We start from the raw sequence: 16,261 nt of genomic DNA on the forward strand, positions 1-16,261 counted from the left end.
TTGGTGGAACAGAGGTGGACAGAACAGTGTGTGTGCTTAAATTTTTCTAGGAATTTCTATGTACCTAATTATTTGTTTCCTTTTCCTTGGAAAAGGCCGGCATGTTCTTGGGTTGGGTCTGACTGGTGCTGTTTCCATCATGACGCCTACACCTGTCCCAGCATCCGGAGGGTAAGAGCATCGTAGTGTCACCCAGAGTAAACGACTAAGGTGAAGGTGACTTTTCCTGCTCAAGGAAGGGGGAGGAAACTAATCCCAAGACTGAAAACAAAAAGCAAAACAAAGCAAAAAACCCCAAGTGAATGTGAAGTAGAAGAGACAGGCCAAAGGAAACAAGTAATTAGGTATGTAGAATTTTCTAGGAAAATTCAAACACACACACTGTTCTGTCCACCTCTATTCCACCAAAGCCATGGTGAACTGAGTAGTAAAGGGTGGGCTTTATATGAAGACAAACGAACAAAATACCAGGGAAGTTGTATCCGTTCTTCAGGGTCAAGAAAACTCTCCTTAAATAAAGCCGATCTGCTGCTCTTATCAGCCCACGAGTCTGTGGCATCATCTGTTGCAAAACAAAACCGAGTATGCCGGAATCTTAAAATGGAGAAAAGGAAAGGGGTGCCCACAGATGAGGGAACGAGAGATAAAACTGAGCAGCCAAAAACCATTTATGTGCCGTGTGCTTTCAAGTCAGCAGTCTTAGAAACGTACACGCACATACAAACCACCGAAAAAGCAAAGTGAAACTCCTGGTAGTAAAAGAAGGTATCGCAGTTGGTTGGTTGAAAGCAGGTTTCTAAGGAGTCTGATTGGCCAGACGGCCCCAACCCAAGGTGAGGCGCCAGACTTGAAGGCGATGCTGGGCTCCGCCTCGGGTGGGAGGAAGGGGTACTCAGACCCACAGGAGGTTAGCATAAAACCACCGGCGGCTCAGGTATTTGAGGAAAGGGAGGGCATTCTTAAAGAACTCGGCTGCCTTCTATCATTTGAACATACGAGGAGAAATCAACTTTAAAAAGCTGTAACAGCTCATGTCCAGGGTGACTTTATTTCATGGAAAGAATAAAAAGACAACACCAACAGCATGATTTTCCTAAACACCACACAGGGACAGGCTGTGTCCTCTTTTCATTCCTCTTTTATCACATCATACAAAATTTTAAAAAAAGAAACCAACAGAAACACACCAAAACATACCCCCAGACCCCTTAAATTAGCAGACTTAAAATTAAAACTTGAAGCAATATTTTGTTATACTTTGATCCAAACTCTATGTACAAATTAAATTGCACTTATAAAGACAGCAACATTTCTAACGGGGTTGTAGGTTCTGCTTTATTGTGGTTTTATATCTCGATATAAAACTTTTAAAGCTTTCTTCAGTAAAAACCATACTTTCTTTAATAGTACATAATGCATTTCCCCACTGAATTTCTGAGCCGGTTTTTTCTTTTTGTGCTTTTCTGCTCTGTTTTATTTTACAAATGGCACATACCTTCTGAGTAGGTACAAGCAGACACAACACTCATCCTAAGAGACTCATTCATGAAAAAGTCAGACTGTAAAAGAAATGAAATATTAGCAGTCTAGTCCTTTGGTTCATCTTAAAAAAAAAATCAACTGGTATAATTTACGAATTATAAATTTACGAATGGTAACTCTTCTTTTTGGTTAAAAACAAATCCACCTGGTAGATTACTGATTAAAATCCAACATTGCTTTCAAAGTACCACCTTTCCAGCCTCCTCTCTGCTCAAAGATGCCATTGTGACAACTGGTTTGACAGGACACAGGCTACAGTAAGGCACAAGTGGATGGTACAAATAAAAACAAATACTTTAGGACTGGTGGTTGCTTTTTTTTCCTGCACGTACCGTTTCCAAGATAAAATCACAAAAAGAAATACATATTTTTTGTTATGAAATACCTATACAAAATGTTTAAATGTACACCATCTGAGCTGCCAAAAAGGGTTTAAAAAAGTATCAATTTCTCCCCCATACATAAAACTCTCTCTCATCAGTAGGTCCAAGAGAACTTGGGTTCACAATGTCCCAGCACTTTATGGGAGGGAGGAGGGTCAAAATTCCCCTTCCTGCTCTCCCTGACCCCAACACAAGACAAAAACAAAGGTCAGATGTTGTCAGTAGTGTATTCTACTTATTACAAACAACTGAAATTTAGGAAAAAAAAAAAAAAAATCAGGCCGGAGACCACGGGTGGGTGCAGTGACTGGCTGCCGGATCAGAGTAAGGCACTTCCCGGGGGCGCAGCATCCCGACGCGTGGGTGGGGACCGGTGCGGGGTCCGGTGGAGGCCAGGGCCTCTGGGGGCTCCACACGGGGACAGGCTGGCTCCGCAGCAGGACGACTCGGGAGGTATGACGTGGACGCGCCATCTACACCGACGTGGTCACGCGGTCAATGGTGTGGTTGACCTCGTTTTTGTTGGAATCTAGTCCTTTAGCAGCATTCCTGTCGTTCCGTAAATTTTCCACCGTCTTTTTCATGTTCTTGAGCTCCCCTGGGTGGGGCGTGGCTCGTCTCAGGAGTGTTCTCTGAAAAGCAAGGAGCGGGGTGAGTGTTTGGGTTTTACTCCATCACTCCTTCAAATGCGAAGCTTCCTGGGTAGCTTTCCAACACAGGTCTCCCCTTCCTAGAGGTTAAGAGGCAGAGTGGGCGAAAAGCTTGCTTTGGAGGTACGTGCATTTATCAACTGCTCCCTCGCGGTTAAGGGAAGATGAAAGTGCTGAGTATAACTTACCTAGTCAAGATGGAAGGGCTCCTTTCAGAATAAAAGAATACTTTGCAAAATACGAGATGAGTGTTACGATAAGAACAAAGTTCCACGTGCAGTAAGAAAAAAATAAAAGATTTGTGAGATAGAATTGTGGGGGGAGGGGAGGAAGAAGAGAAAGGAGTCAAAAAAATTCTAAAATTAAAATCCCTAGAATGTTCTACTATTATCTGAAGCGGTTCTGGCTTTCTTCAACCCATGAGGCACGGGAGGTGAAGGAAAAGGGAAGTGAGGAAGGACTTCTTTTCTAATTTTGCTGCTGTGTTTTATTTATGACCTACTGAAGAAAGTTCACATTTTTCTAATAAAGACCACAGGATGGGAAGTGAAGTGACTGGGTATGGGCAATGTTTTTAAAATTATATTATTTAACATGTTCTGTGCTCTTCTGCTCCTAAAACAGTATTTACATCTTATAAATGGCCAGTCCAGGAGTTTCAGGAGGAGCTACGAAAGGTTAACAAAGGAGGAGCGGTACTAAGGCAATGCGTAACTGGTGAAATAATCATGCTCTAAGAAGCCATGAGATAAAGTCATTTACATTGCAGTCATTTTGTCATGCCTAATTCCTACTTTGCCCTCTGCCACTGTAAGTGAATGAAAGCCCACTTGGGGACAGCTGGAATAACAAAGACTCCAGGCAGTAATTTAAAAACTGCCCTTTGTCTTGGGGGCTGCAAGTACTCCCTCTGAGTTCTGCTTATGAAAATCTCAATTAGTGCAAGGAGTTTAAGAAGCCAAAGCCAAACTGCAGGAAGACTCCGAGAGTTGTCCCTGACTCAGCTGGATGGCTGAGACATATGGAGGATGGAGGCAAGTAGGGCTGAGTGGTCCTTTCAAACCTATTCCTGATTTCTGAATGAAAACCCATAAGGGAATCCTACTTAACATCACAAGCTCTCTGCATGAAGGTGAAGGCTCCCGGTTATGTGAAGATAAGCAAGAAGTCCAGGAGGACAGCAGGCAAGCTAAGCCACGTGGTGAAACATGAATGAATCCCCACGGTACGGCTACAAATGGGGGTGGAGGGCAGGGAGAGACTCAGTTCACTGGGAACAACAGAGAAGAAAAAATTCCCAACCAATTTTAAGAAAGCAGTGGGGGCAGGAGGGGTAACTATCACAAATGAAGAAAAAGAAGCACCCACAAACTATTCAAACAAACAAACAAAAAGTCTCATTTGGTGACTCAGAACCTTAGAAACTCCCAGTTTTGCCTTCTAAAAACAATTCCTAGATGTTGAAGGCAGAACAGAGAAAAGACTATTTGAAAATAAGAGAGATCTTTATCAGGTGTCCCTTTCAATCTCGGAAGGCTTTTAAACTTTGAACGTCTGTGGAAGCCAAGAAGCTCGAATCCCATACCGTTTCATTATCGTCCTCGTCCTTTTCATCTTCCAGAAATCGGATTGCGCTGACTCTGTTCACTGCACGCTCATTCCAGGCCTCATCGGACACATCGTTCACCAAGCTCTCCAGGGCACCACAGCGAGGCAGGTTCTCTGTTGGACAAAGACCACGTCAGCAGGGTTCCCATGACTGGCAAGGTTGCCCTTTCTTTTCAAGGATGCGTAATTCTATTTAAGATCATAAGATATCTGCTAAATCAATATTTACTATTTCATTCCAGAATGTCATCATGATTCACAGAGTTCTTTTTCATGTTTCTTTTTTACACACGCAGTTCAGAAACTTCCTCTTGACCATGATTTGGCCGCACATGTTGGATCTAGTACTTTGCTTGGCAGCGCAACCTACCGCAATTGTTCTCTTGGGGTCTTAAGTGCTCCTCTAACGAGGCTGGGATAGGCAAGGTGGCTCCATTTGCCCAGACCCTTCTCCCTTTATTCTATCGAAACCAGCTCCCAGAAAAGGATTTATGACAGTCATGTGATATGAGTGTGAATGCTTTTTTTTTAAAGTAATCACTTTTTTTTTTTTAGAAGATGTTGGGGGTAGGAGTTTATTAATTAATTTATTTATTTTTGCTGTGTTGGGTCTTCGTTTCTGTGCGAGGGCTTTCTCTAGTTGCGGCAAGTGGGGGCCACTCTTCATCGCCGTGCGTGGGCCTCTCACTGTCGCGGCCTCTCTTGTTGCGGCGCACAGGCTCCAGACGCGCAGGCTCAGTAACTGTGGCTCACGGGCCTAGTTGCTCCATGGCATGTGGGATCCTCCCAGACCAGGGCTCGAACCGGTGTCCCCTGCATTAGCAGGCAGATTCTCAACCACTGCGCTCCCAGGGAAGCCCTGAATGCTTTTTTAAACCACACATAATTTACAAAACAAAAGTACAGTCACTCAAAACAACTCCCTGTTTTAAAAAGAGTTTGCTGGAGATGTTCAATACTAATCCTCCAAACTGTCTGTTTGGATTTTAAGGAACTCTTACCTCTTTTAGGAGTATGTATTTGCATTTTCAGCCTTAGCTAGAACTCAAAAGCAGAAGGCTGCTTCAAGAATATCAAATGTGATACACGGGTATGAGCAGCACGTTTTTTCTGCAGAGATACAGGGGAAGCTTCCCAGAAAAGACCCACAAGGACCTCACACCTAGGCTGGCTCTGCAGGCAGATAAGACACAACGCAGTCCCGTGTGCGAGTGAGAGGCCTTAAGGACAGGCATTAGCTGCTGCTAATTCTCGGGGCCAAGTGAACCTGGTCCTTCCATTTACCTTGGCAGGCAGGTTCAGAAGGCAGCTGAGGAAGTAAGACACAGGTGAGAATCTTCTCCCCGGTGGCGTGGTCAGTGTCCGTCTGGAACGTGAGCAGGGGCTGGGACTGGTTGTCTGATAACCACAGAGCCTTCAACTTTAAAGCAGTCAGGGATAAAGGCAGGTGCGACAGCCTCGATGAAAACAAAAGGAGACATGGGGAGCTTACAATCTGTGATTAAATCAAGTCTTGTCCAAAACAAAACAGGAAAAAAAAATAAAAACCGCTTCCTGGGATTGGGTTCAATATGTGAAAAGGTATTATGTTTATAATAAGATACTCGATTTACCCTTTGCCAGTGGACGCTTCAGTGGGTGACTGTGCTTCCCTTTTCTGTCATCACCTCTCTCATTAGCACCTCCAGGCCATGGGGCAAAAAATGAGGAAATTACAGCACGCGCTGTTTACTCTTGGGAAGTTTCCATTTAAAGGCCGGGGTGGGGCGGGGGAGTGGGGAAGCCAGTGTTAATTGTGGAAGAACCCAGAAGCCGAGTTCTTCCTAAGTCAATGGGGACAGCCTCACCCGCAGGGCTGGAATAAGACCATGGCGTTACCTGCCCCCGGTAGCACCTGGCAAATCGGGACGTGAGGAAGGTGAGGCCTTGGGCGCTGCAAAGTTTAAACTGCAGTTAAAATAAAGATTAAAAGTGTTTCTTTATGGACTCCACTTGCTCTCTCTGGGGAGATTATTTTAGGTATTCCATTTTAGACTTTTAAGTCTCTGAAAGCTCCCACTTCTCAGACACCTACGTGATAATTAATTTCCACCTCAGAATGCTTCAGTTTCGAAGGAGATAAAGCACTTTAAAAACTGTAATGTGATACCTAAAGATTAGTTTTCTATGTTCGTACAAGTATTTGACCAGTTAAATCTATTTAGTGATGACCGTCACCAGAAATCATATGCACTTGGTACTTGGCAAAGATTACTTGGAGCAGAGGATCTCAACTAGGGGCAATTTTGCCCCCGGGGACACCTGGCAATGTCTATAGACATTTTTGGGCGTGCTACTGACATCTAGTGGGTCAAGGCCCGGATGTTGCTAAATACCCTACAACGCATAGGACAGCCGCGCAACAAACAACTATCCAGTCCCAAATGGAACACTGCCAAGGGTGAAATGCTGCTCTGGTAAAAACCAAGGCTTTACACAAGTTTAATTCACTCTGAAAACACCCGAACCTCTGCAGATACCAGGAATTTAAGGTTTAAAGAACTTAAGGTTATATTTGATCAAGTATTTTCACTCTAAGGACGGCTCCGTGGATTAAAGGATAGCTCCATCTTAGAAATGACTTCATACGTTAGCTAAAAATAAGCTAATCACAGTCTGTTACCTACAATAGGAGGCACATTTTCTTAAAAGAAATCTCTGGCCCATTAATTCTATAAGAAATTATGTGACAGCGTGTATTCCTGGGGTTCTTTCTTCTATGAAATGGTACCTCTATCTCCATTTAACATATATGGGAGAGATGCCTAAATGTCTCACCAACAGACTAATGCAGACTTATCAGACGTATTTTGAATTGACAGACTTACGGGAAATAAACTAGAAATAAACTAGAAGAAGCAGTTATACTCCAATATTATAAAACTAATCCAAGTAAAACGTAAGCACAGACCAACTAAGTTAATTTAACAGATGAAGTTAGAAATGATCAAAGAATGCAGACAGCGTATTAACAAACTTTCTATAAGAATAATGAATACATTTCACAAAAGGCTTCCCATGTCCTAGTTATGGAGGTGAGAAAATATTTTCTTTTCCTAAAAGTTAGTCCAGTCAAGGCTGACCCATCCCATACACACTCAGTGGGTGCAGTATTGGTTAAATACAGGGAACTGTGCCCACGTGGGAGTGAGGTTCTCAAGTCGATGCCATGAGAACTGCCTACGTGAAAGGACCCTTGAAAAGACTGCGTGTGTTGTACACGCCACTATTTCACCGATGACGGCCAAATTGGGTGGGAAATATGTGTTTTTAAATCCCAGAATCCACCCAGTGCAGTGACATGCACATACCAGGAGGATGCCTGGAGGGGTCTGAGGGCGCAGCAACTCACAGCCCCACTTCCCCTGATTCTGAGGTATTGGTTCTTTGAGGGGACTAGAAAGTGACATCTCTGTGCTTATTTGTATAAGCGTACAAATGATCTCTCCCTCTGCCCAAAGGCTGTCACACACATACTCAAATGCAAGGAAGTTAAAGACACAAGGCAGGTATCTGCCAGACACTGTGACAGGACTTTTTAAAAAGAATATCCTAATACACTGGGGGGGGGTGCTTAAAAGACATCAAACCCTTTTTCATTTTATTGAACCAAAGGGTAATTTCTTTTGAAAGTTTGTCCCTATTTCTTTTTTAAAAAGGAATTAAGCTAATATCCTCCAGAATGTTTCAAGTTTCAACGTCTTGGGCAAGAAATCTATAGTCAGCGTCTCTACCTTCGAGAGAGTAAAGAAAAAAATAAATCAAGATTTGAAAGCTGGCATGACACACAGATACTAAAAACACGGTCGTCGTGCCTTCTCAGACTGATAACTGGCTTCCCAGATAAGTGCTAAAGCAAAGGTATAAACAAAAGGCTAAACAGAGCATCAATAATAAATAACAGCTGCTAAGGATGCAAATCATGTCATAAAAGCTAAAATAAATTACTAGACTCCACAACAACAGGTCTTAAAATCACATGCCACCAGGCCAGGTAAGACGGATGCGTGGTCTAGAACACTGGTTTTCCCGCAAAGAATCAACGTGCTAGCTTGGATTCCGCTGCTGCCGGCCAAGCGCACACCACACATGAGCTCGTTCACACGTGTCTTAGGGACAGAGGTGTTCCCAGTGTCAAAGAGGAAAAAAACCCTGCTCCCTGCCCAGTCTGCAAACAGAGACTCTGCAGGCTGGGCCGACCCTGTCGCTGACTCACTGCGGCCTTGGGGAGAAAGACACACACTCCTCTGTTTCTCTTGGGTGAGCCATCCCAGATACAAGCCAGAAAAGAGATTTTTAAAAAAATCTGCTTTCCAGGGGAGTTAGTAATACATTTTTGGTTTATTCTGGTACCTTCTGTTCACTACAGGATCAACACAAGAAGCCGCAGCCCCCTTTGTACACATCTCTGTGCTACATTTAGGACCACATCGCCTCAGAAATAAAAAGCCCGTGGTTACTACTTACATCAACAGTACAAGGAATAAAGCAAATGAACAACCAAACCGTGAGCTTCTCGTTTCCAGATACATCAGTGACCAGCCCACTGAAGTGACCTTCCCCACCTCTGGCTATGATAGCAGTTGCTTTATCAAATTTATTTAGCACCTAAACATGGCCTACTGATGAATGTAATACTAACTAGACCTATGGCTGAATGCTTCTTACAACTGAATATTTCATCTGTTTGTTACCTCCTAGTAGAATTGTTAGTTTTAAGCAACGTTTTCAAAAATGTTTAAAGAGATACACAGAGAGAACATAATCAGTGAAAAAATGTAAACAATCCCAAAATATCTAAAGTGAAAGCCCCCTGTAACCTCAAGTTTCCAGCCCTCCTCTAGGGGAACCACTTAATATTTTGGTGTTCTCTATAGGTAAGACTTTTTAAAAACAAAAACAAAAATAAGAGCACCAGGCACTGTCCACACTTACTCTTTGCCCTGGGCATCGTGGGTCACAACGCAGAGAAACAGATCATTCTCTAGCTGCTCAGTATTCCACAGTCTGGCTACACTGTTGTGTTTTGTCTTTTAATATTTTTTCCAGCTTTATTGAGATCTAATTGACATATACCACTGTGTAAATCTGAGGTGGACAATGTGATGATTTGATATATAAAGTTGGTGTTCAGTGTCTGAGGATGCAGGACCTGTGGATGCGGAGGGCCAACTCTGCTGCGGCATCTTATATAAGGGGCTGGGGCATCTGCCCATGTTGGTACCCTCATGGGTGCTGGAACCAATCCCCCCAGGGATACAGAGGGATGACTGTTTCGGGAAATGATTACCTCAGTTAGGCTTAGTATCTCCATCTCCTCACATAATCACCACAGTGTGTGTGTGTGTGTGTGTGTGTGTGTATGCGTCTGTGTGTTGGAAGCATTTAAGATCCACTCTCCTAGCACCTTTAGAGGATATAATACAGTGTTGTTAACTACAGTCATCATGCTGTATGTTAGATCCCCAGAACTTATTCATCTGCTAACCGGAAATCTGTACCCTTTGACTGGCATCTCCTAATTTCCCCCACCCGCTGGCCCCTGGCAACCACCAGTCCACTCTCTGTTTCTATGAGTGCAGCTTGTTTAGACTTCCCATAAAAATGAGATCACACAGTATCTGTCTTTCTCTGTCTAACTTATTTCACTTAGCAAAATGCCCTCCAGCTCCATCCTTCTTGTTGTAAATGACAGGATTTCCGACTTTCTCATGGCTGAGTAATATTCCATTTCATATATACATATATATGTGTGTACACACTCACACTCTCTCTCTCTCACACACACACACACACACACACACACACACACATCTTTATTCATTCACCTGTTGGATGCTTAGGCTATTTCCATATCTTAGCTACTGTGAATAAAGCTGCAATGAACATGAGAGTGCAGATACCTCTTGGATATCCTGTTTTCTTTTCCTTTGGGTATATACCCAGAAGTGGAACTGCTGGATCATATGGTGGTTCTATCTATAATTTCTTGAGGACACTCCATACTGTTTTCCATCGTGGACGCACCAACTTACATTCCCGCCAACACTGCACAAGGGTTCCCTTTTTGCTGTGTCATCACCAACACGTGTTACCCCTTGTCTTTTTGATAAAAAGCCATCCTAATAGGTATAAGGTGATACCTTTTAGGCTTTTTAATTTATTTTTTGGATCATGAAATTCAAAGTTACAAACGATTTCTCCGTCGACAGCCATGGTTTGCAGTGTTTGGTACTAGTAATATTGTGAGGAAGATGCTCCAATACCCGATTTTGTGTACTTGGTGGAGAGTCATATGGGAAAGAACCTAAGAGTTAAGGACATCTGTACTCTGGGCCCATAGGTGGTTGCTGATACAAGGCAACTCCTCTATTACTGAACCAGAAGGCTTGGGGCTTTAGTCTCCAAGTGGCATTTCAGCGTTATCCTTGTTATAATTTTCCTATCAAACGTGTCAAAAAAGTTTCTGGGAACTGATATGCAGCCTCCCTGTGCCGTTTGCTACTTTTATATGCTTGTGGGCAGAGGCAGAAACTTCTGTTGTATTTGGTAGGACTTCCCATGGTGTGACATTTCTGCAAGCTGAAAAGCTAACATGGTAGCCTCTTTTCACCTGGAGGGTATCAGTTTCTCTACTGATACTTTAAATAAGTAGTAATTAAATATTTTAATAAGCTTAAAATCTGGTTATGCGTCTATATATACAATGGACTAAAGGACACACCTAACTGACTCAGATGACAGCTGTGGCACTCGACTTTTTAATTGGCGTTTGTCCACCCTGGCCCAGGCATAATAAATATTGAACTTTCCCTTCTCCTGAGAACTTGAGAATGGGGTCTTCACTCGTGTGAAAAACAGTTTTTAGAGGTCAGAGCCATCTTTCTGCTCGAGAATTAGTGATGCAAATCCATGCTCCCCAAAGTGGCAAGAACTGGGGCGGGTCTGGAATCACTGAGCTTCTACTGCTGCAGGGAGAGGTTAGGAGGGAAGGGCCCTTCTCAAGCTGCATGTCTCCTGTTGGGCTTAATCCAAGCAGAAATTCAACATCTAGCTCAAATTAATTCTGAGTTTCCAGTCACCAGTGAATGGTCTTAAGAATCTATCAAGATGTCCTGAAAGCATCAACTTTAAAATGGTGAGGGTTTCCTGAGGCCATAGCTCATCACCAGGTTCCCCCGTTTGTTTAGTGCTGTTTGTTTAGCACTGCTGTCCACGATCCATTAGCAGGAGTGAAAAATGGTGGCTCGTGCCTGACCTGTGAGCAGCGAATCACGTAGGCCACAATCCCCCAGACACTCTTTGGATCGCTGGTCTTTACCATTTTGAAGCATTGATCATCTTCCCCTGGTCCAGCACGTTCTCTCCCATCTAACTATATAACACCCAAAAGCATTTTTTAAATTCCTTTTGGCAACATAGCCTGTGATATCAGGCCCTTTGCAGTGGCCTGCCAGCCATTCTGCAAAATGAACATTTTTAACATTTCCATTCAGTCGACAGATATTCACCAGGCATCTACTGAAGGGACAAATCACAATGACACACAAACCATCACATCTAACTTTAGGTAACTTTAATTTCAGGAGGGTCGCATGCAGGTAAACAAGCAATTATCATCAGGGTAATTCAGAAATGCAGACCCAGAGAGGAGGCTTCCTGGAGAAAAGAGGAACATGAGTGCCAAAGGATAAAAGTGGGGAAACAGAGAAGGTGTCAGAGGTGGAAAGAAGAGCCTGGGTAGGCGGGCTCAGGGGAAGGAAAGTGCGATGACATTCGCAGTGATGAAATTGGTTCAGAATGGCTGAAATGACTCTAGTCCACACTCCAGAGTCTGGCAAGCAGCCCGCAGGCCTCTGACCCAGAACTCGAGAGACGGCGCTGCTGTGACCTGGGGACACCAACTGGTGGCTCGTCAGGTTTTTTAGACTATGAAACACCTGGCAATTCTGACATTAGCTGTGGATCTTCTCACCAGCAAAGCGTCCCTGAATACAATTTTGTTCACAATGTCAGGGGGTTCAGAGTCACGGGCAAGACACATCAAGACCCCTGGCTAAAATCTAGCTCAGACTCATGGGAGCTCTTTTTTCAGATGAGGAAACCAAGGTCCACAATGACATACGGAAGCCAGTTATAAAAGCCAAGACCTAGGTCTCCCTCCCCCTTCCATCGCGGTACCGTCATCTGGAAAGCATGTGTCCGGCTGTGCCCACCGTAACATTAAAGGACTGCACGCTCTGGCCGCCCTTGACCTTGTCCACTCCATCGGGCTCCATCACTCCAGCTCCCAGACTGGGAGCTTCCAGGCCTGGCTAATGTGACCAATCAGTATATATTTTACAAGGTGGAGCAAAGGCAAGACAGCCAAGGCTGGGGTGGATGACCGTTTGCTTGTCTCGGGCTTACCTGTTCCCTGCCACGTCCAGGACGTGCAGCTCAGCGGCCCGTGACACCTCTGCAGGGATCCGAGTCAGCCTGTTGTCGCGCACGCAGAACACGGTGAGGCTGCTGCACCCGCCGATCTATGATGGGAAAGAAAACATGACTGTTTTCCAGGTTTTTCTGGGAGATGGGGGTGGGACTGGAGGGTCTTGTTCATCAAATGGCATGAAAAGGATGCACAAAATAACATCACACGATTTTAAGTCTCACTGATGACCAGCTATGATTGATTTAAATCATATAAAACACTGAGTCGTCCAGTAAGCTTAAAAATCTCTGCAAAACATTAAACACGTATGTTCTAAATTAAGTCAAGAAAATAAACAATACAGTTCAAAAACTGCATTCTGAACAGAAAGTCATTTTCTACTGCTACCTAATGCAACTGCATCTTTTAAATATGTTAACCAGACAACACAGGTCCAGACATATAGTATTTGGTAATATGGGAGTTTAAGAATTCTAGTTTGGAAAAAAATATGAAAAAGGATATATATATCTATATATCTATATATATATCTATATATAGATATATATATATATATCTGAATCACTTTGCTGCACTCCAGAAACTAACACAACATTGTAAATCAACTATACTTTAATAAAAAATTAAATTAAAAAAAAAGAATTCTAGGTTTCAAAAGTCAGGCCAAAGGTGATATACACACACGCACACACACACACCCCTTTGAAGACCTGCCCATTATGTTAACTTCAGTTTCTTTAAAAATAAAAGAAAACGAGGAACATCTGAGAGATGATACATTGATTTCTACCATACATCTTTTAATAGCCTTTGGTCATTCACAACTTAATTTGATAAATTCATTGCCCTTTGACAAATGCAAAATGAACCATCTTTTAGCAAAAAGTGAATTTGGTCGGCTAAGACCTACTGCTGAAAGCACAAGTCAATATCTGCGTCCACACCAAATTTGATTCCCTTTTTATTTTAAGTAACCGATTCAAAGGTAACTGAGCTTAGTAAGAGTCTAGTCTTCGCAAAAGAATTCAAGGACTCTCTTGAATAAGCTGTCTGTGGTTTCTACAGTCAGGAAAGCTGAACGAAGGGGTTGCAAAACCAGCTGGGTCCCAGACACAACATCCCGCAGGCCCGCGTCCACGCTACACTCTCCACACATGCGCTGTTCTGACTCAGGGCGGCTGGGGAAAAGGGCTGATGAAGGGACCTATTGATTCTGATACATGGAAAAATACCCCAGAGCCTCCGCCAGAGGAGGAGCAAGACACCCAGCTCTTCGTCAGTATCTGAATATACCTTCTGCCCTTTTCTATTTATTTCTGTGTTAAATGTACGTGTGTATCTTAAAAAGCGGAATGCACATTTATGAAACTGCTACATAATGACCTTTGTGCACAATCTTTTTATGTCTTCCCTTAGGAGTTAATATAAGGATTTTGAAATAATATATTTAACCACAGCATGTAACCATAATGAATGTAAAAGAAAACTAAACACACAAGAAAACACAGACTAACATTCCTCTCTGGTCACCTGGAAACACCCAGAGACGTACTGTTCCCCTCGTTTCTCAGTATTCACATTTCCCATCCCAGAAAAACTGGTTTGCTCACTGTCCTCTAAAAGACATCTTATATTTTTGGTCGCACTGTTTCTTATAGATACACCCTTCTTCTTTCTGTCTTTTTTAAATCTTACCATCACCCCCAATTAGATAAACATCCTCTACCCCGAAAAGCCTTCCCAGAGCCCCTGGTCCACGTCAATCTGTTTCCTTTCTAATTATGGTCCATACGAACCCTCTGACAGATCGTTTGATGCGACTGTTTAATTTGCACGCTTACATGTCATCAGGGTGTTTGGCATCCTCTCTGCCCAAAGGTGAAGCCCAGCTACCTACCAACATTCCTCATGAAGGTATGTCTACACACTTGTATTTGTTTACTTACTACTGAAAGGCTGCTACTTAAAGTTGTCATCTGCTTCTATGTGTAACAATGGAGACCGCAAAACTCTTTTCCCTGGTAAGAATTACCAGGGCGGCCTCTCACGTTTTGTAAATATCACGTCCTAAAAGAGGCACCTCTTCTGTGGGGCCTGGCATTCTTCCCTCCCTTGAGGAAGGGGCTCAGTCTAACCCAGGCGCCCAGGCACCTCCCAGAAGGAAAGGAATCAAAACCCTGGACACCCTGGATCGTGTGAGGACCGACACGATTAGATTCGCTCTGATGAATTTAGGTGACCCCAACAAAGATCGACCCATGTGGAGGTCCCCGTGGGGCCCGGCCCCGCTCCATGTGGACGGGGATCCGCACCGGGTCTGCGAGCCAGGAAGGGGCGCCTACTGGGTCAGCACGTGTCTGAGGCCGGTCACGCCTCATGCCGGCCTGGCTTTGAGGAGACAGGGCTTATCTGGACTCCAGGGAGGCAAAGCAGGTATCGGTTATTTACACACAGAGCCGAGGCTGCATCGTGACTTGGGGCTTCTCTTTGTCAGGAAGCAGCTCACTGCCCCCGTCACCGGTGGGGTCTTTGTTTGGGGGACCTACCGTTGCATACACCATGTGAACATTTTCAGTTTGTACCGTGTGCCTATACCATCTACTCCTAAACATTAATTAACTAATGAAAGTGGGTCAGAGAGGTCTCTGAAAGTCGCCCGTGCAATAAAAGTTCTGGACAAGTTCACACCGCTTACGTACTTTGGGGGAAAGAACGGGAACTCCCGGTGGAGGGTGTGCACTGGCTACGTGCTTACAGCCTGTGATTTATTTTTTTCTCTTTCCTTCCCCGCTCTACTCTCACACCATTTGAGAGGTCAAGAGGAGGAAGGCAGTGTATCCAAGAGCCTCAGGCGCTCTGGGGGGACAAGGCAGGTGAGTGGCCTCTGAGCACCACTGGCCATGTTTTCAGGAAACGATGAGGACAGAGAGTCCATCTGGGCTGAATGTGTGAGGGCTGCCTAACGGGGCAAAAAGCAAAGGACACGCTCACACCAAGCCAGCTGGGAGGGCACGGCGCAAAGCTTTGGCTTTCGGAAGAGATGATCGAGCAGTCAAAACCACGATTCAAAAGACAGAGTTCTTCACAGACGTCAGAGGGGGATGCGGGGTGACGGAGAGGGGGGACTCTGGGACCTCACAGACCAGGGGTGGAACTTAGGCTCTGTCCTAGGTCCTGTGGATTTGGATATGTTACTTTAGCAAAAGTAACAATAAGCATTAGATTGAACGAAACCACCTATCTCACAGCCCCTATCCTAGGACCTGGCCTATTGCTGCTGCCAAATAAACGTAGCTGTTGTTTTTCCAAGAAGTGAAAGTCCCAGGTCCCAGTGACAGGCTGTCCACACCTGAGCCCCTGCCATGTTGCTGGAACTGTGCTGAGGCTGCCCACCTCCACCCTGGATGCCCCTGAACCTCCTAAAATACTGTCCCCCTGACGGTGCATCACAGTGACATTTTGTGTTCATAGGACTGAAGAACTGGCCTGAGCTCAGTATTGCATTCTGCATCATTCGCGTGTATTTGTGCTTTCTCTTTTGGGTTCAGGAGGCAGAGTTTACAGGCTCCTTAGGGGTCAACAGGATAAAATGTCTCCATCACTTA

The 16,261-nt window shown here is 44.2% G+C and overlaps 1 protein-coding gene across 1 annotated transcript in view; it reads right to left on the reverse strand.

Moving 5' to 3' along the window:
* Window positions 1–1,022: 1,022 nt before the first annotated feature.
* LRRC1 (leucine rich repeat containing 1) overlaps window positions 1,023–16,261 on the reverse strand; it is a 127,541-nt gene continuing 112,302 nt past the window's right edge. Inside the window, exons 11-14 of the mRNA XM_060162537.1 lie at window positions 12,632–12,747; window positions 5,468–5,640; window positions 4,161–4,297; window positions 1,023–2,557 (exon numbers count right to left, since the gene is read on the reverse strand). Coding sequence (XP_060018520.1) covers window positions 2,399–2,557; window positions 4,161–4,297; window positions 5,468–5,640; window positions 12,632–12,747 — 585 coding nt within the window. The 3' untranslated portion in view covers window positions 1,023–2,398. The remainder of the gene's footprint in view (window positions 2,558–4,160; window positions 4,298–5,467; window positions 5,641–12,631; window positions 12,748–16,261) is intronic.

Source organism: Lagenorhynchus albirostris, chromosome 10 (assembly GCF_949774975.1).
Source record: "Lagenorhynchus albirostris chromosome 10, mLagAlb1.1, whole genome shotgun sequence".
Classification (NCBI taxonomy): domain Eukaryota; kingdom Metazoa; phylum Chordata; class Mammalia; order Artiodactyla; family Delphinidae; genus Lagenorhynchus; species Lagenorhynchus albirostris.